Here is a 25398-nt window from a genome sequence, read left to right on the forward strand (position 1 = left end):
TTTTGAATTCATGCCATGTAGTGCTTTTTATTAACTGGGTTTCTGTTAAACAAATCACCGGAAGACTGTTTTTTATTCGCAGAAATTTTCTGGCAGTTTTAAAATCATCAGAGACATTGTTATTTTTTCTTTTGACAGTTGTCACAATACGAATATATTATCACTTGTTATTTCCTGACTTTGTAACAATAATGATCACTACGTTTTTAGATTATCTCAAAAACATCTAATAGTCTGTCGTGTTACGGCAACTCACAAAAAATATAATTTCACGTGGTTAGAAAAACTGCTAGAAAACTATCACCACTAGTTAGTCTCATCACTTCGGTCATATTTCAAATAATGTTTTTCGACAATAATTGGTAAATAAGAAAGTAATCACTTGGGTCAATCAACCTGATTGATGTGTATGTAATGATTAAGTATTGACATTTATTGTATGATGACAGCTTAGAGAAAATGCATAGTTTCTATTTTGTATCCTCTTGAAACATGTTGAGGAGAGAGTCAATAATTTGATATTGCCGGATATTATGACATTGTGGTACTTTTCTCAAGGAAGGTTTTATCAACAACCACAAATACTTTAAAGTTGTAATTATGCTACTTTTAATTAGGTCATTTAAAAAAATTATATTTCAACATTATATTTAAATTAATTTGTAAAATTAAAGATTGATATTTATATTAAAATTTAAATTAATTTGTAAAATTAAAGATTGATATTTATATTAAAATTTAATAATAAAAGTTATAAATAAAGTTAACGTTAATAATTTGTTTAAATATTCACATTTTGTTACAATGTATAATGACATTAGTCATTATTTAAAAGACACATGATCTTTAAAAAAGTATTAATATTAACATATAATGGTATAAATTATGTTTTTATATGAAATCATATTATTTTATTTTCCTACTACTTGCTTATTAGAGGATGTTCTCGCCAAATCATGGAAGAATGGGTATGGATATCTGCAAGTACCTTGATTCTGAAGTCAGTTGGAGTGGAATATTCTAGGAGAATAAGCATAAAATTGAGCTTACCTTCCCCTTTTGAGTTCAAGTTCTTTATTGAGTTTTTTGTGATGTCCTCTACTAAGCATTAAAAATACATTATTTTGGTACTTTAAAAATAATTTTAATAGATTTTAAAACTTCAAAATTAGTGGTCATTACTGTATTTTATAGACACAATAAAGAACAATAGAGAAAAACAAGTAGAACTCAAACTCCCCATTTTACCTTGGTGTGAATTACCTTTATACTTGCATTTTACTAATTACCTTGATTAACGCTTGGATTATTCCATAAATGCTAATGAATGTCTCATTGTAAGTATCATAACGTCATAACCTCGTAACATCTTGAGTTGATGGCTATCACAGTCACTATAGTTTGTACTTGCCTTTGTTTGACATACCTCTATTAGAGGTTGAGATGTATGTGATAATTGTGATTCTTGCTACTACACGATGAAGTTGTCATGACCGAGATGTGTCAGGATCATTTTGGCCTAGATGTATCAGATTTCACATAATTGGTAGGTTGTTCTGAATGAGATGTGTTTGGACAATTTTTGCCCATATGTATTAGGATCATCTTGAACTAGATGTATTAGACTCTTCATGAGGAAAGAGGGAAGAAGTTTAGAAAATAATCATATCTTTGCCTAATATGTATTGGGACCATCTTGGTTAAGTTGTGCAAGTCAACACAATCTTACATGTGCAAGTCCTACACAATACATGAATCAATATCTCTGACTAAGATGTACTAGGATCATCTTGGTCGAGATGTATAAGTCCAATACCATCTGAGATGTACAAGTTCAACACAATACAAAGTTTTTTTTTAACTTGTTTTATTTTATTTTTTATTTTCACTCTTTATTTTCTTTTTAATACAATGGTTTTAGCAATAGTTTTTCCTTACTGGATTAAAAAGATAAAAAAGAGTGGAAAGGAAGAATAAGTTATTTCAAAGTAATCATTTGTATCTCTTCATCGTATATCAATAATAGTTTAATATCTTAAAAAGATAAAAAAAAAAATAAATTGAAAGGATTAAATGGACATGACAAGTGCTTACGAGATAATAATGAAATATTTTTTAACCATCATGATATTTATGTGAATTATACTAATTTTGTTGATTATAGTGCTACAAGAAAGTTATTGAATATTGTGGACAAAAATTTTGCATAGTTCTAGCTCCCTCTCCTTTTCTTTTTCATTTTTGTTTTCTCTTTCTTCCACTTTGGCTTCCAACTAGAGATGTCAAAATGAGTTTCAACCCGTGAGTCAACTCGGTTCACTACGGGTTCGAGCCAGGTTGGGTTGAGAAAAATTCAACTTTTTCAAAAGTGGGTTGAACTCAACCCAACTCACTTAACCCACGGGTTAAACGGTTCGAGCCGGATTGAATGTGGGTTGGCCCACTTAACCCACCAACATTTTTTTACAATTATTTTTTAATTTTTTTTAAATTTTTTTAATAATTATTTACTACTCTTATTATATTTGTTCACAACTTCATATTTTTAAATGCTAGAATGTTGCTTAATTATATTTGAATAGTTTGAATGTATAATTAATTTGATTATCAAGTTATATATGTTGATACTTTAATCTTTAACTATAATCTTTATAGTAAATTACTTAAGTAACCGTCTTATAAATAATTTTTTCTAAATTAGCATGAAAAAATTGTATAGTTTTTTTATTTATATTTTGTTGAATAACATGACAGAAAATTTGTAATACTAGTTATGCTTTCTTAGACTATATGGATATTTTATTGGAAATATTCTTCATATATTGCTCGTGAGCATGATCAAAACATTGATTTTTGATTTTACTATGATTGTCATCTCATGGGTTACTTAAAAATTTATTTAAAAATTTGAATACTAAAAAATAAATAATTTTTTTAGGTGGATTGGTGAGCCAACCCATTCAACCCACCAATCTGTAGTGGATTAAGTCGAATTACAAAATTTATAGCTCACCATAAAATGAGCCGGATTAGGTTCATTTATTTTCAACCCCGCTCGTGATGAACCGATCCGTGTAAGCCGGGTTGGCTTCCTTTTACATGTTTACTTCCAACCAACCACGAGAGACGTTACACATTTTTCTACAACATCCAGACCCTCTACCTCTTTTGTGGACCCATCATACCTTCGGTAACAATTTTTGTTTGACATTTACTTGCAACACAGTCACGACATGTGACATGTCTAAAATGTTATATAAGGAAAACTTAGAAAAAATTAAAGTAGGAGAGAAAAAGAATGAGATTTCTTATAAGACAATCTCGAAGAGAGGAAGAGATAAAGAACTTTAAAGAAAATTAAATAAAAAAAAACTTGAAAACTAATGTTAAATTAATTGATTTTGGCAATAAATTATATTTTTTATTTAAAATTGAGGAATTAAAGCCAGTTAAGTTCTAACCATAAAATATAATTAATTTTTTATGTTACCGTTAATTAGGTCAATCTAATAATAAATTAAATTCATAATCAATTATAATAAAATATAATGGGATGGTAGGATACGAGATCTCCCCTGTCATACCCACGGGATAAATATAAGTCTTATACTCCCGTATTTATATTTGTGTGAGTATCTATTATGCAAGTACCTACATCATTTTTTAATATTTATGAATATCCATGTGTATCCACAGTTATTTACAGAAAAATAAAAATAAACATTTAATAACATATTTGAATTGTAAATCCAAATAAAATACAATGCATAACATTCATAAATTTCAAATAAAGTCCAAATAATCATTTAAATAGTGTTGAATGACAGTTTATAAAGAAATAATTTTTTTAAAAACTAATTGATAAAAAAAATAACTCATTCAAAATCAATATGTTAAAATTTTAATAATATTTTTTTTATTTTTTTAATATAGCAGATATGGGTATCCACGGGTACATATATGATACCCATACCCACCCCGTAAAAATGCAGGTACAAAAAAATATTCATTACTTGCGATATCCATCTACAATATACATCTCTTACTCGTCGCGAATTTTTATCCGCGGATATTCGCAGGTATAGATTTTTTTGACATTCCTAACTATGAGTGTGTATTTTATTTTATTATGATAGTAATATTTAAAATAATAAATAAAATTATATTACTTTTCACACATTTCTTTAATTAACTTTGTTTTTTTACTTATTTTTCTTCCATTTTTTACATTTTCCTTTTATTTCTTTCCTCTAGATCAAAAGGTATTAATATCAAACTAGGTCAATGCATGGCTGTCACTATTTCTAATTTTGTATCATTTTAAGTTGATACTAATTATTTTCATATGAAAAAAATTAAAATATTATTTCCACAAACAAATGAATAATGTTAAAACGGGTCACACCGACAATATTATATGTAAAAACGAGTTGAAAATCTCAATTCACATGTCAAAAGACGGATCTATAGATTAATGGATAGCCCGTCAATTTATTTTTAGAAAGAAAAAAATTAATTTATATATATATATATATATATATATATATATATATATATTCTTATAAATATTTTTAAACTTTATATTATTTAATTAATGTTCCTAATTGAATAAAAATTATTGTATTTAATAATTGAACTTGATTTATAAATATTAATAATGTAAGCTACAATAATAATATATATTTATTTGAATAATATAATATTAAAAAAAATTATTTTGTTTTAATTTTTAATTAAAAAAAACAGCAGGGCAGCCATGTGTCTGTCTTTGACTCATCAGTTTGAGGAAATTAGATGAGACAGACCAAAGTAAGTTTGTGGGTTAAAACTCACTCCACACATAACAATTTTGGTAAGCGGTAGCTGGTCAGTGGATCTTGACCAACTTTGTCACCATATCCCTATTTTTAGTCAAATTATTTTCATTTTAAGTTAATTAGGTAACTATACATATCCACAAAGTAAGTTTAAACTTTAGTTATACACTTTTTGTTTTTTAGTCTACTTTTTGTTTATTAAATTATATTACAAGGTTTTTTGTTTTTATTTGATATTGAATTGTGTTTCAATTTGTCATTTTACTATACCCAATTATTTTCTTTTAATTGTTAAAATTACGTCAATTAATTTCATTGAGTAATAAATAATGATGTCACAATTATTAATAGTATAGATTGACAAGAAAAATAAACCAAATAAAAATTGTGATTAGTTAGGATACAGCTACACTTATAGTTTGTTTTTATCTTGTCCTTTTTTTTATGAAATACATATATGCCAATGAAGTAGTTTCAAAAGTTGTGGAAAAAAACATAAAGATAACATTCATAATAATAAGTGTTCAAAACTATGATTTTGTTTCACTAAACGTTGAAAACTATATATGGATCATCATGAAACGTTGAACAATGACGAAAGCTTAGAAATAATAATCTGTGAAACAGAAGAGACTCAGATCGTACACAAAACACATATGCATCACCCATACTTCAAATAATCCAACTACAATTACGTATGCTCTTACATCATAACCATCAAATAATATAATTTTGTAGTCTTCATCACTCTTATAAAGGATAAGGACACTGCAGAGGGAAAACCACAAAACCAAGAGAGGGAACTTCACTGCTACCCATTTTTCATTTGCCTCTTGTAGCCATGGTTCTCCAAAAAAATCCTCACTTTGTATTATTCCCCTTTATGGCTCAAGGCCACATCATCCCCATGATGGACATTGCAAGAATATTGGCACAGCGTGGTGTGATTATCACAGTATTCACAACCCCAGAAAACGCATCACGTTTCAATTCTGTCATATCTCGAGCTGTTTCATCGGGCCTCAAAATCCGTTTTGTACAACTAAATTTTTCATCAAAAGAAGCAGGGCTACCCGAAGGGTGCGAGAATTTGGACATGGTCTCTTCAAATGATATGTCCAAAATTTTCCAAGTCATCCACATGCTCCAAAAGCCAGCAGAGGAGTTCTTTCAAACACTTACACCTAAACCAAGTTGCATAATCTCAGATTTCTGCATCTCTTGGACTGTTCAATTAGCTGAAAAGTATCACATTCCAAGGATTTCTTTCCACGGATTTTCTTGTTTTTGCCTCCACTGCCGGCACCTCATACATACTTCAGATTTTTGCAAAAGCATCACTTCACAATCCGAATACTTCACCATTCCCGGCATACCCGACAAGATTCAAGTTACCAAAGAGCAGTTACCAGGATCACTTGCCACTGATTTGAACGACTTTAAAGAGCAGGTGCGTGATGCTGAAAAGAAGTCTTATGGGGTTATCGTAAATACTTTCGAAGAGTTGGAGAAGGCATATGTGAGGGAATACAAGAAGGTTAAAAATGATAAGGCGTGGTTCATTGGTCCTGTTTCATTATGCAACAAAGATGATTTGGACAAGGCTCAAAGAGGCAACCAGGCTTCAATTAACGAGCACCATTGCTTGAAGTGGTTAGACTTGCATCAACCCAAGTCTGTGGTGTATGTTTGTTTTGGAAGCATATGCAACTTGATTCCTTCACAACTTGTGGAGCTGGCCTTGGCCTTGGAAGATACAAAAAGGCCATTTATATGGGTTGTAAGGAATGGAAGCCAGTTCCAAGAACTGGAAAAGTGGATCTCCGAGGAAGGGTTTGAGGAAAGGACCAAAGGGAGAGGCCTTATAATACGAGGTTGGGCACCACAAGTAATGATACTATCACACCCTTCCATTGGAGGATTCTTAACACACTGTGGTTGGAATTCAACGCTTGAAGGGATAAGTGGTGGAGTGCCACTTGTTACTTGGCCTCTGTTTGGTGATCAATTTTTAAACGAGAAACTTGTTACTGATGTGTTGAAGATTGGGGTGAGGGTTGGGGCAGAGGTTCCATTGAAGTGGGGAGAGGAAGAGCAGAAAGGTGTGACGGTGAAGAAGGATGATATTAAGAGGGCGATATGCATGGTGATGGATGAAGATGAAGAAGAAACCAAAGAGAGAAGAGAAAGGGTAAGTAAATTGAGTGAAATGGGAAAGAGAGCTGTTGAAGAAGGAGGCTCTTCTCATCTCAATGTCACTTTGCTTATCCAAGACATTCTGCAACAAACAACTACCAAAGAGGATGCAAATTTGACGCACGTTTGAAGATTCTCCATTCACATGTTGACGTACTATTCCTTTCATCTTTAAGTTCATATAATATAACCCCTATTTGTTATGGTTAATAGACAGAAGCAGTTTCATTTATGGAGGGAACATTCAAAAGCGAGAGGGAATATTTTGATATATAACAACCATGAATCATAATCTATTGAATAAAGTTATTTAATTTAAATATAAAAATAACAAATAGATTGGAAAGTGGGAGTAAAATATGTGTCTAGTGGACAACATGGTCCATTGATTTGTCTCTGTCCAATGACAAACTGTATACGTCCATGCGCTATAGTTGTTTGTCTTATTGTGTCACTTTCGCTACATCTATATCTGCACGTGATACATTATCACTTTAGGTATTAGTTATATTTTTGTCTCGTGATTTGTTTACTTCTATTTTTGTTTAATTTCGAAATAAATAGTTTTATTTTATCTTGTCATTCTAAGCCAGTTCAACTCGATTACTTCTTCTATTTAAATTTATTTGAAATGATGACTTTAACTAACAGTGATAAGTTTAAGTTGTCACTAAAAAACTATTTCTAATCAATAAATTTTCTGTAACATTGTCAGTATTCAAGACTAACAATTCTAATTCAATTTAGAAAGAAAGTATCGAATTGTATTAATTATTAAAACTTAAGGAAGTAAATTGTATTAGAAACATACTAGTGCTCCTGTTTAAGGTGTAGTTAATAAATATTGAATTTTATAAAAATTCATAAGTAACTATAATATTAAATAAATCATAACTTTATTAATTATTAGTTTATTTTTACTTTATTTGGAAAATAAAAATACCTATGAATGTTATATATTTTAGTTATATATTTTATAATTGATAATTTATTTGATAAAAAAAATAATTAAATAATATAATAACTATATTTTAATATTGTTAAAAATTAAAATATAAATAAGCACAAAAAAATAACAGAGAAAATAAAATAATTTTTTTTCTTTAAAAACATACAATATTATGTTAATTATTTCTTTATTAAAAAACAAAAGATATTTTATTTTTCTTTTAATTTAATTTTGTGTGTGTTTAATATATTTTAATTTTTAACAATATTCAAATACAATCATTTTATTATTTAATTACTATTTAAATTTTTTATATCAAATAAATTATCAATTATAAAATAAATAATATTTATGAGTATTTTTATCATTTAAATAAAATAAAAGTATACTCATAATTAGTACAGTTATAATTTATTTAATTTTACAGTTATTTATTAACTTTTACGAAATTCAATATTAACTGTTTGCATAGACCAATACTACATCAACAACATTAAAGGCAGCATTAATAAGATACTTTTGAATCCATTCACAGTTTACTTCTATAAAGATACTATGATTCCATCATTCCACAAACGGAGAAGATCATATATACCCATAAAGTAGTAATTAATACGAGAGAGAATATTACCAAATTCCTTTTTGGAAAGTTTCAAGTACCTTAAAAATGCTGAATTAGAAATTATAGATTTAAAATATTTACAATATTGTATCTTAATTGTGATTTTCAATGCACGGTCGTTCTAATTTTAGATAAAGTTTTCATATATTTTTAAGGTTAACTTAATTAGTTAATTTAAAACCCTAAATTGTTTGGAGAAATTATTACTTCTCTAAATTAAAATAATAATTAATTAAATCGTTTGATTTATCTTGTAATATTTGATTTAGATCTCTAGAAGTAGTTTACATAACAGTGTTATAATCGTCACCGCAACAAATGCTATAATTAACAAATTACAAGATTAAGAATTCAGTTAGGTCATGTCTTCAGTACTTACTAGTTAATTTGACCTACTTTTAATACCCTGGACACCAATATCGATTAACATATATATCTTATGAAAAGATTTTCATCGTGGATTGATTTTGCTGACATATGAGATACACTTAAACTTTAAACAAACAAACTTTGGATCGGAGAATTTTGTTATAATGACCAGTGCTCCAATATATATCACAATTATCTCTAGATACGTACGTGATTCAAAAGATGACCAGCCATTATACTTGTTCTAATTCTGTTTGGTCACTCCATCATTGACAGCTACGTGTGATGGAATAAAAAAGAAAAACAGACAAAGGAAACAAACAAATAAACATAATCCTAGTTCATGTATTAGTAGCCAATAGATTTGAATGAGGCCGAAAAGGTCAAAGTTATTGACTCGGGAGTGTGGCATTATTCCATGTGCTTGCGTAAGCGCTTACATGAATATTCACTAATGCATTACAAATTGACAAGAAATGCGAATTCTTTGCATTGTGCATCATCATTTCACTGCAAAACAATGCCTTCCCAAGAACAAGGGCCACACTTTGTCCTGTTTCCATTGATGGCCCAAGGCCACATGATCCCCATGATGGACATCGCCAAACTATTGGTGCACCACGCTGTTACAGTGACTGTAGTCACCACACCGCGTAACGCATCTCGTTTCGCACCAGTTTTTGATCGTTATGTTGAGTCTGGAATTAGATTAGCTCAAGTTCCATTCCCATGTGAAGAAGTTGGACTGCCAGAAGGATGCGAGAATATCGATATGATACCTTCACTTGGCACGGCCAGGACTTTCTTCGAAGCAACAAGCCTTCTGCATCAACCGGCGGAAACACTCTTCGGAGAGTTATCGCCACCACCGAGCTGCATAATATCTGATATGTGTCTGCCATATACATCCCATATCGCCAAAAAGTTCAATATCCCAAGGATTTCTTTTGTTGGGGTAAGTTGCTTTTGTCTTTTGTGTCACCATAATATACTCGTCAATAATGTTAAGGAGAACATAGCATCGAGCTCAGAGTACTTTGTTGTGCCTGGAATCGCTGACAAGATTGAGGTGACCATGGAACAAAGTGGAGTATCGTTGGGTGAAACATGGGAACAGTTCCGTGAAGACGTTATGGCTGCTGAAATGGCTACTTATGGGGTAATCATGAATTCTTTTGAAGAGTTGGAGCCAGCATATGCAAGGGATTACAAGAAGGTGAAAGATGGTAAAGTGTGGTGTATAGGACCAGTGTCTCTTATTAACAAGGATGAATTGGATAAGGCTCAAAGAGGTAGGGCCTCAGTTGACGAGTCTCAACATGTAAAATGGCTTGATTGTCAGAAGGAAGGGAGTGTGATCTATGCATGCCTTGGAAGCCTGTGCAATTTAACAGCACCACAGTTGATAGAGCTTGGTTTGGCCTTGGAAGCATCAGAAAGACCCTTCATTTGGGTTATCAGAGGAGGAAATCATTCAGCAGCATTGGAAAAGTGGATTGAGGAAAACGGATTTGAGGAAAGGACAAGTGGTAGAAGCCTTTTGATTCGGGGTTGGGCTCCTCAATTGTTAATATTATCACACCCTGCAATTGGAGGGTTCATAACACACTGTGGTTGGAACTCTACCTTAGAGGCCATAAGTGGTGGTGTTCCGATGATTACGTGGCCACTGTTTGCGGACCAGTTCTTGAATGAAAGTCTTGTGGTGAAGGTTCTAAAAGTTGGAGTGAAGGTTGGGGTGGAAACTCCGATGACATGGGGGAAGGAAGAGGAACGCGGTGTGGAGGTGAAGAAGGAAGACATTGAAAGGGCAATAGCAGAGATAATGAATGAGACAAGCGAAAGTGAAGAAAGAAGAAAAAGGGTTAGAGAATTGAGTGAGATGGCCGAAAGAGCCGTGGAGAAAGGGGGTTCTTCTTTTTCTAACGTGTCTTTTCTTATCGAGAATATCATGCAAAAAAACAAGGGAGATGAACCCTAGATTCATCGGTCATAGACTATTTTCAAGTAAAAGGTCACACATTTTCACTTAAAGTGTTTTTCGTTCAAACGCTGTCCATGATGTCTTTAGAGAATTTACGAATTTTTCAATTATGTATCTTTTGAACATTGTTCCATCACAATTTTCAAAGATATTTAAATAGATGGGATGTTTGTAGGCAATTCTTTTCTTTTGGTTGTCCAATTGTATGCAATCTTTTGTTGCTTTGCAATTATATAAGTTTACTATTCCTTTGACTTGATTGAACTTCTATTTCAACTCATTGTCATTAGCAGAAATAAATTACATAGGCCTCTTCTGCAATCAATTTTTTTGGAGAAAAAAATATTGCAGTATTTCTTTTATTTTTATTTTTTACATTCATAAATTATAACTCTCTAGAAGAAATTTTGATATATATATATATATATATATATATATATATATATATTAAAATTTTACACTTTTGAGGTAATTAGTATTGTTAACTATCTCTATTTTTCCTTTTGAAGATGACAAATTGTCTCGTCCACAATTTTTTTTTCTTCTTATATTCTCTTTAAATCTGATTCACATATATAAATCTTTTCAAACTCTTTTTCTTCTTTTACATTCGTCTCTTTCACTTATATTCATTTTATGTAAAAAAAAATCACATTTAAATTCTGACCATTTTTAAAAATGGTAGTGTTTTTCTTTTAAACAAACAATCATAATTGCCAATTCCATTTAAAAAAAAGACATTAATTTTTTTAATTTTCTATTAATTTATTCATAATAAACAAATTATAATTATTTACACAATAATTTTTTAAATTTTATTTTTTATATAATAAAGTTTTGTTAACAAAACAAACATTTTTTTTCTAGATTACAAAAATATGTTATGAGAAATAATTCTGTTTGACTCAGAACATTGACTAGATCAATTGTCTCAATGAATTTTCTACATAACCAATCATTACTTACTCAAACAAATGTTTTTTTATCCTTAAATTATCAACGCTTTTCCTTGTTGAGTCCCCGTCTCCACTAACTTCTTTTTCCCTATATTTAAGTTACATTAATTTAATATTTTAAGATATAAGATACTTAAAAGATCACTGGTGCATAGTCTCCTTTTATTGTTTTGCACCATTTGTCAAAAATTAGGTTGTGTGGGCCGACCCGAATAAGATTTATTGATTAATTAAGTCTCACTCTCTTGGTCTAATTGTGTATTTACGAATGTATGATATTTATCTAATTAAATTAAAAAAAATAGAAAAATTTTATAATTTTATATTCTTATAATTAAAAGTAAGTTTAAAGTAATTGTAACAATTATAAAAAATTTATGAAAATTAATGATTTTTTGTTCACTATAAATAAATTAAAAAGTATATTACAATAAAAATAAAGCATTAAAATAAATTGTAAAATAAAACCTAAATTTATATTTGAAAATATATATATATATATATATATAAATATGTAATTATATTGTATTAAAAAATAATATAAATTACAGAGTCAACTAATCAACCATACTTTGACTCGCGTTGATTTATGCGGATTCATTCTTCTACAAAGGGGCAGGTCCATTGTTACCATCCCAACTTGTGGAAGAAAATATCAAAAGATAGAACAAAATTTCTAAATTTACTTCACAGTCAAAGTCTGCATTTCAGACTCCACTAACTCCAAAGTCCTGTGTCAATATTGTTTGAAGGTATTATTGTCACATATTCAACAAACTTTTACACTTACTTTACACCTTTTATTTTTTCTATAAATACTAAAATTAATTATTTTAATAAATAAAATACTTTCAAAAATGAGTTATCAACTGTAACTGGTGTAAAAGAATATTTTCCTTATTTGAAAGGAAAAAGATATATATTACTTGATATTTCTCCCACTGCTAACAAATAATTTGTTTGGTAAGAATAGGAGAACTTTATTTTTATTTTTATTCTTTTAAGAAGAGTGTTTTTTTTTTCATATAATTTTATTTTTTTAATCAATAATCTAATATTAAACATCACTTTCAATTAAAGTGACACAGAAAAGTTAGCAATAATATCATTACATAACAAATACATTAAAAAAAGTTCATTAAATATGGAAAACAAATCAATCTCATAAAAAAACGATAGACTTTAAAAAACAAATAAACACAACTTAATTTTGGATTAATATTGATTCAAAATTTAAACTAATAACAAAAGTAAAAGCATAAGTAAATTTCCTCTATTCTCAATTCAAATATTTCGGAGACCATTTACACATTCATTGTGTAAACATTTTTTAAAGGCAAAACACATTTAATAAGTCTTTGTAACTATTAAGTGAAATCAATCATGCAATAAATATGAAGGTGGGTTGTAGTGATTAATTTTCATGTTGAAAATAAAGCTTAGTCTTCTAAGATTAACTTAAGATTTTACTTAGTCTGATGACTTTGTTTATTTCGATGAGAGTCAGATTTTTTTTAAATTTAATATAAGGAGATGGTTTTGTATAAATCTTTATCTATTTGGCATGACAATAGTATAAAATAATTTATCTTACTACTCAGCTTATTACTGAAAAGATATTTAAAAAGGAATATATATATATATATATATATATATATATATATATATATATATATATATATATATATATATATATATATATATATAAAAACACTACAAAAATAATTATTTTAAGTGAAGGTTATATTTGCGTTGAAAATTTTAACCTCTACTAATAATTTTACCATAAGTTTGTAATTTTTCTAAAAAAACAAACATAGCTAACAGATTACCAGAATTTTTAACAACACTTAAAAATAATGTAATTTATCGGGGGGTTTAAAAATTTCCGTTGATACATAGGGTTCGAAAAGCTCTGTTTATGAATTTCAAAAACCTCGTTAATGTTTAGGATTTCAAAAACTTCCGTTAATATTAAAAGTTGAGCTTATATTATTATGACATTATTAAAATGTTAAAGTTGTATTTTTGTTATAATTGATTTGTTGAATTAATTCTTTGGATACGAAAAATACGAAAAAAGCTTTATTATGTACATTTTACATTTTGTATTACACATGAAACTACACAAAATCATTGCACCAACAGAATTGCATTAATAGAACATAAACAACCACCAATCACCTGATTCTCAACTTAAGTATAAATGAACGTACGAAATTACACTTCATTGCATCCAAAGAATGAAGATATACATATATGAAAACTAAGACGATCTTAAGATCCATTATTTTAGACATAACATCTTCGAGAGTACATACACATTTTTATTTTATTAATACAAATTGGATGATGTTGCAATATTGCTATGACACACATGGATGCATAGTCCTCCACTGTTTTTCACTGCCACTGCTTAAATTACTGTTGCATCTACCAAGAGTATGCTTAAATTGGATGATTTGCCCCAACCCATCAAACCACAATTTCTGCATAAACGAAGTTAAAAAAGAAAGAGACATAATTGATCATTATATATATATATATATATATATATATATATATATATATATATATATATATATATATATATATATATATATATCATGCTAATCTCTACATTGCCCATGACATCATGAAGTCCAAATAAAGAGGTGATTAGTCACATAATGAGTATGATTTTTTTTTCAATTTTAGATGGAATTAATTAAAATCAATTATTTAAAATATAAAGTTGTATAAAAATTAATATCAAAATATTTTTTGAATTAAATTACATGAGTTCAGAAAATTTTAATCAAAAATTAAATAAGTTAAACCATAAAATACACGTTTAAAAAAAATTATCTTCTTAAAAATAAATTTATTTTGATTACTTAACTTTTCAAAGTATCTAAATATGCTTAATAGGTATACTAAAGTTAAATACATAATACTAGTATTCACCTTATAAATAATAAACAATTAAAATACTTATATTTATTGGATCAGTGATATCTATTAAATATATCAATAAATTAATAACTAAAATAATTATACTCATTATATCAGATATATTGATTAAAAATTTCAATTTAGGATGCACTACAAATTTAATTTTACAAATTTTCCTAACCTGATAATTACAACTCTCAGGCCGGCTTGCAATACAAAAGGTACATTGATGTCACCTAGTAAAACTTTCCAATTTTCTTGCGTGTTATAAAAAAACAAAAGGACAAAAGGCAAGGACATCTCCAATGTGTCTCATAATACAAAGTAAATTGTACATATAAAATGCAATTATATTTTTTTACTATTTGTCATTTATAAAATGTAGAAAAAAATATATTAATTTTTTAAAATAACTTAACTAATTAATTGACTGAAATTAAAAATTAACTAGTTGATTACTATAAAATTATGGTTAAAACAAGATAAGTATATAAATGAATTTTTATCTCCATGGTATTTTTTTATAATGTTTAATTAATTATTCTAATGAAAAAAAATACTAGATTAAAAAATTTACGATGAAGGTAATAAATACTTATATTTTCAAAGTATCCTGGTAATAACTCGAACAAAAGTTTATACTGTTAATGAAGAAGATATATATGTTTGTCATTGACAAATTTTGTAACTATTTCATTATTTTATCAAATTTAAAAGAGGTGAGGGATAAGATGACACAAATGAATCTCAATGTAATAATTGAATAATAAACCTATGAACTGGTATTATTACTAGAGTAAATCTAGGTGAAAGCACACATGCATTAATTATATCACTGATCCAAGTGGACATTATTCTCACACCAACCAAACCTCTCATGGCCGGCTTCGGATTCATGGACAAAGGAATCCGACATCATGATACAAACATACTATGCACAACGTAGCAACAAAATTTTCCAACTTAATGCATTTGTTTCAGCAGAAGATGCAAATCCAAAACAGACAAAAGGTAACGCAATTTGCAATGCACACTGTCTCATAATCCAAGGTTTTTATTTTACGCAATTACATCAATAGGACAATGCATGACTCGTTTATAAATAAATTACCAAGTTGAAGTGAATCCACTGCACCATTCCATTTCACAACAAGAATGGCTCCCCAAGAACAGCAACTCCACTTCGTCTTGTTTCCATTGATGGCTCAAGGCCACATGATCCCCATGATGGACATTGCGAAAATATTGGTGCGACGCAATGTTATTGTCACTGTAGTCACAACACCAAATAATGCAGCTCGTTTCACGTCGATCTTTGATCGTTATGCTGAATCAGGGTTTCAAATCAGATTAGTTCAACTTCAATTCCCATGCAAAGAAGCTGGAGTACCAGATGGATGCGAGAATCTCGATACGATACCTACACTGGGCATGGCCGCTGATTTCTTCAATGCAACGAACTTTCTTCGAGAACCTGCTGAAAAACTGTTTGAAGAGTTAACACCAGCTCCAAGCTGCATCATCTCCGATATGTGCTTACCATATACAAGCCTCATTGCTAAAAAGTTCAAAATTCCCAGGATTTCTTTTGTGGGAGTAAGTTGCTTCTATCTCTTCTGCATGTCTAACATACGCATCCATAATGTTATGGAGAGTGTAACTGGTGAATCGGAGCACTTCGTTGTGCCTGGTATACCTGACAAAATTGAAATGAACATAGCTAAGACAGGAATGGCAATGACTGAAGGCATGAGACTGGTTACTAATAGATTGTTTGAAGCTGAAATGGAAGCTTATGGGATGATCATGAATTCTTTTGAAGAGTTGGAGCCAGCATATGCAGGGGGGTACAAGAAGATGAGAAACAATAAACTGTGGTGTCTGGGACCACTATCATTTAGCAACAAGGATCACTTGGATAAGGCTCAAAGAGGTCAAATTGCATCGATTGAGGAGTGTCAACTCAGGTGTTGGCTTGATCGTCAAAACCCAGAAACTGTAATCTATGTATGCTTTGGAAGCCTGTGTAATCTAACAGCACCACAGTTGATAGAGCTTGGTTTGGCCTTGGAAGCATCAGAAAGACCATTCATTTGGGTTATCAGGGAAGCAAGTTATTCAGAATCATTGGAATTGGAAAAGTGGATCCAGGAAAATGGATTTGAGGAAAGGACAAGTGATAGAAGCCTTCTGATTCGGGGTTGGGCACCTCAATTGTTAATATTGTCACACCCTGCAATTGGAGGGTTCATAACACACTGTGGTTGGAACTCTACCTTAGAAGCAATATGTGCTGGTGTTCCAATGGTTACGTGGCCACTTTTTGGAGACCAGTTCTTGAATGAAAGTCTTGCCGTGGATGTATTAAAAGTTGGAGTGAAGGTTGGAGTGGATCGACCTGTTACGTGGGGAGAAGAAGAAAAAATTGGTGTGTTGGTGAAGAAAGAAGATGTTGAAAGGGCAATAGTAAAGTTAATGGATGAGAGAAGCGAAAATGAAGAAAGAAGAAAAAGGGTGAGAGAGCTTGCAGAAATAGCTAAAGGAGCTGTAGAGAAAGGAGGATCCTCTTATTCTAATGCGACCTTGCTTATCGAAGATATAGCGCAAAAGATCAAACAAAAAGTATGATAATAGCATGCTGATTTGTAATAAAAAGAGCAACCTTGTAGTTTTGCACTTAATTATCTATGATTTGTATTCATAACTTCTTCCAAATTTATCCTTAAGTTTTGCAAATCAATACAACCTTTTAGGCGATTATTTTGTTTCAGAAGTACTATTGCTCTGTAATTTTTAGCAAATTGATTGAATTTCTTGTAAGACTCGACATCAGCAGCAGCTAGTTGAATGCAAATTAGGTGAGGGGGAAATGTTATTTTTGTTTTATGTCAACCCAAGCACATTGGTTTGCACAGTTAAATTTTTTCTTTCAAGTGATCATTTATGAGAAGAATGATAATTGAATGATTAATTTCGTTTTGCGGTGATGATAAACGAATAGGACGGTGATTCCTTAAAACCTCTCCTACTCCACAACTAATTTCATTAAATTGATACTTATAAAATAAAAAACAACTTCTTAATAACCTAAAATATTAATATTTTAATTAACTTTATTTATTTTTTTAATTTAAAATACAGTATATATTATAAAATTATTAAAATTTAATTAAATTTTGAGTGTTAAAATTTTCATTGTCAAATATAAAATTTTATAATTAGTATAAAATAATAGTATATTTAATATGATACAATCATTGATTTTTATCATTTTCAAAACAATTTAATTAAATTAAATCTGTTATTAAAATAATGATCAAATGAATTTAATGTTTTGGGTGAGTGTGAAACTATAGTTTTCCTTCTTCTTTTTCTAAATCTATTTCCAAATAAAAATATCTTTAAGGGAAATAAAAATATTTTGACTTAGACTTGTGTCTATAAGACTTAATCTTAATCTCATACCTCATGCTTACACGGTGAAATGAAATCTCACAATAAAGTTTTTGAATATATATATATATATATATATATATATATATATATATATATATATATATATATATATATATATATATAATCATTTGCAACATAAAGAAATTATAAAATATGAAACTTTTGTTTTTTTATATTAATAAATCTCATATTATTTAAGAGTTGAAAAGTTTAAATATTTTTTTTTATCTTGATCTGTTGAAGATGTTTTTGAAAAACAGAATCATGACCAAATTTCTTGCTCCAAAACGAAATATACTTAAAAACGCAGCTGTTGTTCTTGACAATCGTATAAACTTTATTAGATATATCATTTAAACTTTATTGTTGTTATTATTGATGATGAGCATTTTGGTTTAGTTATTCTCTACTATTCTCACTTTCTCATTTTATTTTATTTTCTAGCCACGGTAGAAATTATCCTTATCGTTAACATTGTTATAATAGGATACTAGTTTTTCTCAGCGAAATTAGGACAAAACCATGTTCACTACAGTACTTTGTTTTGTCTGGAACGGAAGAACATCAGATAAACTGGACTCGACGCGAGTGAAGAAAACTTGAAAGGATAATCCAAAGATGTTTACGTAGGCACTTACGTCACCAATAAAGCAGCTATTAAGATGTGTGAAAATGATTCATAGCGCGTTTGTTTTCAAGTCAAAACTCGTGCTAATCTTTTAATTTCCTCTGTTGTTGAGGTGAATTCACAGTAAAAGAATGGCTTCCCAGGAACCGCAGCTTCACTTCGTATTATTCCCATTCATGGCACAGGGCCACTTGATCCCGATGATTGACTTAGCAAAAGTGTTGGTGCAACACAACGTTATTGTGACAGTAGTCACAACACCACATAACGCAGCTCGTTTTGAATCAATCGTTCATCGCTACACTGAAGCGGGGTTTCAGATTAGAGTAGCTAAAGTTCATTTTCCAAGTAAAGAGTCTGGATTACCACAAGAGTGTGAGAATCTCGATATGCTGCCAACACTCGGAATGGGGTTTCGATTCTTCAGTGCAGCAAACATTTCATGGCAACCAGTGGAAAAATTATTCGAAGAGTTAACACCAGCACCAAGTTGCATAATTTCTGATATGGGTTTGCCATATACAACCCACATAGCCAAAAGATTCAATATTCCGTGGATTTGTTTTGCCGCTGTAAGTTGCTTCTTTCTCCTGTGTTTGCACACTTTACAAACTACTAATATGATGGAGAATAAAGCTGCTGAATCGGAGTATTTGGTTCTGCCTGGTTTCCCTGAGAAAATTGAAATAACCAAAGCCCAAACCGAACACTTAACAGATAAAAGATGGAAAGAGGTTGCTGATGAATATGGTGCGGCTAGTGTTGCTACTTATGGGAAAATCGTGAATTCTTTTGAAGAGTTGGAGTCAGCATATGAAAGGGAATACAAGATGAGTAATGATAAAGTATGGTGTATTGGACCACTGTCACTTAGTAACAAGGATCACTTGGACAAGGCTGAAAGAGGCAACAAGGCTTCAATTGACGAGAACCACCTCAAAAGTTGGCTTGATTTTCAGCAACCAGGGACTGTGATTTATGCATCCCTTGGAAGCCTGTGCAATTTAACAGCGCCACAACTGATAGAGCTTGGCTTAGCCTTGGAAGCATCAAAAAGACCCTTCATTTGGGTTATCAGGGGAGGAAGTTTGACAGAAGCAATGGAAAAGTGGATTAAGGAAGAGGGGTTTGAGGAAAGGAGCAATGGTAGAAGCCTTGTAATTCGGGGTTGGGCCCCTCAATTGCTAATACTATCACACCCTGCAATTGGAGGGTTCATAACACACTGTGGTTGGAACTCTACTTTAGAAGCAATATGTGCCGGGGTGCCAATGGTTTCATGGCCACTATTTGGGGATCAATTCTTTAATGAAAATTTGGTTGTGCAGATACTGAAAGTTGGAGTGAAGGTTGGTGCGAAGAGTACTATTAGCTGGGGAAAGGAAGAGGAAATTGGTGTGGTAGTGAAGAAGGAAGATATTGAAAGGGCAATAGAAAGTGTAATGGATGAGAGTAGCGAAAGTGAAGAGAGAAGAATAAGGGTAAGAGAACTTGCAGAGGTGGCTAAAAGAGCTGTAGAGAAAGGAGGATCTTCTCATTCTGATTTGACCCTGCTTATCCAGGATATCAGACAAAAAATCAAGAGAGACACGTGACAATGTTATGTCATGCACCAATCTGAAGTAGTATGCTTTTTTCACATGATGATCTATCTTTTTAATGGTGTGTCATGAACTATTTCAAATTTATTCATAAGCTCTGTTAATTTTTGTTTTAGCAGTACTGAATATGTAAACCAATCTTGCTATCTAAGTTTCAGTATATTCCTGAAAATTGATTAACTTTCTTGTAGATCTGAATGTGAACAGCAGGAACTAAATCTATTAGCTCAAGGGATATGTCATTTTCGTTAGATGGTATTAAGTGAAGGAGTATTTATTGCACAATCAAAGTTTTGAGTTGGTTTTTCTATCAAGTTGGGACTTGGATAAACATGTGAAAATGTTTTTCTCATAGAATAAACGGAATGAGAGATGTTATGTTTGTTTGTATACAAATTTGTATTTCCCTGTCCGATATAATTGGATAAGTTTGACTATTAATATTTAGTGAGTTTTTTTACATAATTTTACCTTTTATTTGTATTTTTATAGACTTATGGTACGTATTAGTGTTAAAATGCTTGTCAACTCAATGTTTATTATAATTTTTGTGTTAATGAGTTTATTTAACAAATGTATGAAAAATTGAAAGATAAATTTGAGAAAAGAAGAAAGAAAAGATATAAAGATAAAAAAGAATGTGTGATTAGTATTGAAAAAGACATGCTCTAACGGTAATGAAAGTAATAAAATAGATTTAATACAAGGAGTTTGAAAGGAAAAAAAAAAAAAAAAGAGGAGATGGGAGCAAAGAAATAAAAGAGGAGAATATGAGAGCAAAAGAAATAAAAGAAGTTGAGTTAAGAGAAAAAGAAAATAAAAGGAGTTTGTTATTTGTTGTATGAATTGAGTATATATATATATATATATATATATATATATATATATATATATATATATAAATATAAATATATATATATATATATATTTATATTTCAACTTTTTTTGCTTTGTTATTTGTTGTATGAATTGAGTATATATTTCTACGTTTTTTATCTTATGTCATTACGTTTTGACCGATTTATGTTTTGGTGATTTTGTAGTTTGGGGTTTTTATCTGATTTTTTCGATGTTGGTCCTTTGGTTTTTTACTATGGTTTCGTTATTTTTTCTCTTTTTTTTCATTTCTTTTTTGAACCGTAGTTGATGTTTGTTTTGATTTATGTTTTTTTATACGTGATTTGTTATATTTGTGTGTTATTTGTTGTATGGATTTGGTATCTTTTTTCCCAATTTGGATTTTAAAGTTCATTACTCTTACTTCTTTATTTTTTTTTTCTGAATTTGAACTTTAGAATTTTCATCTGAATTTTTTTTTATATACTTTCATCTCTCACTCTCATGATCTTTCCCTGGCGTATTGCGGTATGATTATTTTCTCTCAAGCAAAACGCCAAATGTTTGAGTTTTATCTTTTTCATGTGTTTTCAAAAAGGTTTAATTTTTATATTTTAGTATTTCTTCATAAAACACGTTTTTCTATAAGCATGTGTTAGTTTTGTTTTATTGTTATTTATGATAACAGAAGTAGTTATGTAAATGCTTGATTTTATTTAAAATGGTATGATGTTTTTGAAATTTTAATCTATTTTCACTATTTGAATATCTAATTTCTCTGGGCCAAGGACTCTAATTTATTTTTTAAATTATGTTTCATCTGCATTTTTTACTTTCTTTTCTTTTTTTTAAATTTAAAATTGTAACTTTGGAAGGAAATATTATCACACGGTGTGAATTGTAGACTTAAAAAAGGAATCTTCCAACTATTAAGGATTTGTTTATGTACTTAGGATGTCTCGTTGAAAAAAAAAAAAGATTTGTGATTACAATTAATTTAATTTAAAGTTAATTAATCTAATTTAATTAGCAAGTAATTAGTTCAATTAAACAAAAATCTAATATTATAAAATGCATAAAATTTATTTTAAAAATCACACTTTACGAGATATATATATATATATATATATATATATATAAATTATATTTTAATATTAATTTCTTGACATCTCAAACTTCAAACTGACTTTGATATTCTTTTATAGATATTCTTCCCATCTGTCTGCAACTTTGGATAACAATTTATCTCTCTAATCGATATTGTCAATTCCTTAAAACTATACAAAATATACTTCGACCTCATTAAACAATTAAGATTGATAATAAGTTCTGTCTAAGCATGTTTCATATATATCTACATAAATAAAATTTCGAAAAAGTAATTTATACACTGTACTGTCTGACTTTACAGACCATAAACTTTAATAATATATTATTACAGTCATTTTCAATTATCTCACCCTTAAAGATATAATATCTAAAATTATGGACCAACTTGCGTAAAATATTTCAATTCACATTAAATTATAATAATTTCTTATCATTGTAACTATTTGATGTCAAATTTTGTTAGAAATAATATTATCAATATATAACTTCTAATCTGATAATGCATTTTCAAAAATTAATTAAATAAAAATGTCAAATAATCCAACGTTTAATAAAAAAATTTATATATATATATATATATATATATATATAAATTTAGTTTCAGAGATAGTACCAATTCAATTTTTAATTTTTAATGGTAAGTATTAAATTTAAATTATTATAATAAATATATTATATTTTTTAAAACCCGTGCAACGCACGGATACAAGTCCTAGTTTTATATATTCTTGAACTTTATTTATTTATTTTTAAATTTGTCGCTTTTGTACTATTTTCCACGCATGTTACAGCTTTGGATGTAACAGCATATGGCAGCTTAGTGTCGCAGTGTGCATTATGTATGGTATTTGTTAACAACCTCCTTATTAAAAGGTAAAGTGAGAGCGTTCTCATTGGCAGAGTCTCCCACAACACAGAAGCTTGCAAATAATGGATTCAACACCTCTCCACTTTGTGTTCATCCCGTTAATGGCACCGGGTCATCTTCTTCCCATGGTGGACATGGCCAAAATGTTTGCACGACGCAAAGTGAAAGTGAGCATAGTCACAACACCCCTCAACTCCATCCACTTCCAAGAGAGCATAGACAGAGAGATTCAATCTGGCTCACCCATCCAGATTCTGCACGTTCCGTTTCCATGGGCCGAGGCTGGATTACCAGAGGGGTGTGAGAGCCAAGACACTCTTCCTTCAATGGATCTCCTATACAACTTCAATGTCGCCCTGAACTTGTTGCAGCGCCCAATACAAGACCTTTTACAAAACCAAACCCCATTTCCAAGCTGCATAATTGCCGACACAAATTTCCTGTGCGCGGCTGAGGTTGCAGAGAAGCTGAATGTCCCTAGAATAATATTCGACGGGACTAGTTGCTTCTATCTGCTGTGCTGTCACAGTTTAAACAAGAACAAGGTCCACGAAGCTGTGTCTTATGATGAGAAATTTCTTGTGCCCGGAATGCCCCACAGGATCGAACTGCGAAGGTGTCAACTCCCCGGGATATTCTACCCTGGCAAGGACTTGAAGTTGCAAGCTTTCCGTGAGGCGATAAGGGAATCTGCGAAAAAAGCATATGGGATAATGGTTAATAGTTTTGAAGAGTTGGAAGGGGAGTATGTGAAAGAGTATGAAAGGGTTACGGGGCATAAGGTATGGTGTGTAGGACCTGTGTCGCTGTGCAATAAGAATGACACGGAGAAGGGTCTGAGAAGTAAGAGAAACTGGAGTGATGAAGATAGGTATGTGAAGTGGCTTGATTCATGGCCTGAAAGGTCTGTGATTTATGTGTGCCTTGGTAGCCAAAACCGTGCAACGCCAGAGCAGTTGATAGAAGTGGGGTTGGGATTGGAAGCGACAAAGAGGCCATTCATTTGGGTTCTTAGAGGTGCATATAGAAGAGAGGAAATGGAGAAATGGTTGTTGGAAGATGGGTTTGAAGAGAGGGTGAAAGGGAGAGGGATTCTGATAAAGGGTTGGGTGCCACAAGTGTTGATACTGTCACACAGAGCAATAGGAGCGTTTTTGACACATTGTGGATGGAATTCAACGGTTGAAGGGATCTGTGCAGGGGTTCCGTTGGTGACTTATCCTCTGTATGCTGAGCAGTTTCTTAATGAGAAGGTTGTGGTGCAGGTGGTGGAGACTGGGGTGAGTGCAGGAGCTGAAACTGTTGTGCGTTTGGGAGATGAATTCAAGGCTCGAGTAGAGGTGACGAGGGACAATGTTACGGATTCAATTGAGAGAGTATTAGGTGAAGGCAGAGAAAAAGAAGTGATGAGGGAAAGAGCAAGAAATTATGCAGACATGGCAAGGAAAACAGTAGAGGAAGGTGGTTCATCTTACAACAACATGTCTCTGCTAATTCAAGACATCGTTCGTTCGAAAATGTCACAACAAAATGGCACACCAAATGTTTTTTTAGAGTAAATTATGTTCAGAGATGCCTTAAGCTTGACTCAGATCGCCCTCTTAAATTTTAAACTGGGTGTTTTTGCTTAAGCTTTGTCTGTATGAAGCACGAAAAGTGGATCTTTGATTTACGGAATGTTAAGCTTTGTCTGTATTTTTAAATTTTTATCAACTAGGTTTCATTAATGTAGAAATTTAATAAATATTTTGATTCTCATTAAATTTTTATTTAGTATTCTAATCTAAAATATAAACAATTATAATTTATTTCAAAGTATTTGATATCAAAAAACAATCATCTTTCTAATATTGAATATTTGATAACATTATGTTTTCTTTACCGTAACTTTTTATTATCTTATACGAATTAATATTGAAGTAGTAAGAAAATGGGTACAAATATGAGTACGAGATCATACCCAGTACCCGGTGGAGATGAGATTGAGACAAAAGTTTGATATCCGTTGAATTTGGATATGAAAATAGAAATGAATTTTTTCTACGAAAATGAATATAAGATAAAAAACTCG

At 30.5% G+C, this 25398-nt stretch overlaps 5 protein-coding genes across 5 annotated transcripts; all 5 read left to right on the plus strand.

Annotated features, from left to right (window-relative positions):
- Window positions 1–5456: 5456 nt before the first annotated feature.
- Window positions 5457–7595, plus strand: LOC114173760 (UDP-glycosyltransferase 73C1-like). Its single transcript, XM_028058384.1, has one exon. The coding sequence runs from the start codon at window positions 5659–5661 to the stop codon at window positions 7141–7143; it is 1485 nt and encodes a 494-aa protein (XP_027914185.1). The 5' UTR covers window positions 5457–5658; the 3' UTR covers window positions 7144–7595.
- Window positions 7596–9305: 1710 nt separating this feature from the next.
- Window positions 9306–11182, plus strand: LOC114194221 (UDP-glycosyltransferase 73C1-like). The gene has a single exon (XM_028084337.1). The coding sequence runs from the start codon at window positions 9372–9374 to the stop codon at window positions 10932–10934; it is 1563 nt and encodes a 520-aa protein (XP_027940138.1). The 5' UTR covers window positions 9306–9371; the 3' UTR covers window positions 10935–11182.
- Window positions 11183–15982: 4800 nt separating this feature from the next.
- On the plus strand, window positions 15983–17455 carry LOC114189202 (UDP-glycosyltransferase 73C6-like). The gene has a single exon (XM_028077950.1). The coding sequence runs from the start codon at window positions 15983–15985 to the stop codon at window positions 17453–17455; it is 1473 nt and encodes a 490-aa protein (XP_027933751.1).
- A 1485-nt stretch (window positions 17456–18940) lies between these two features.
- Window positions 18941–20726, plus strand: LOC114163510 (UDP-glycosyltransferase 73C2-like). Its single transcript, XM_028047819.1, has one exon. The coding sequence runs from the start codon at window positions 19043–19045 to the stop codon at window positions 20504–20506; it is 1464 nt and encodes a 487-aa protein (XP_027903620.1). The 5' UTR covers window positions 18941–19042; the 3' UTR covers window positions 20507–20726.
- Window positions 20727–23309: 2583 nt separating this feature from the next.
- On the plus strand, window positions 23310–25067 carry LOC114173310 (UDP-glycosyltransferase 73C3-like). Its single transcript, XM_028057609.1, has one exon. It carries the CDS (start codon window positions 23390–23392, stop codon window positions 24884–24886), a length of 1497 nt encoding a protein of 498 aa, XP_027913410.1. The 5' UTR covers window positions 23310–23389; the 3' UTR covers window positions 24887–25067.
- Window positions 25068–25398: the final 331 nt, after the last annotated feature.

The sequence above is a fragment of the Vigna unguiculata genome, chromosome 1 (genome assembly GCF_004118075.2).
Source record: "Vigna unguiculata cultivar IT97K-499-35 chromosome 1, ASM411807v1, whole genome shotgun sequence".
NCBI classification, from domain to species: domain Eukaryota; kingdom Viridiplantae; phylum Streptophyta; class Magnoliopsida; order Fabales; family Fabaceae; genus Vigna; species Vigna unguiculata.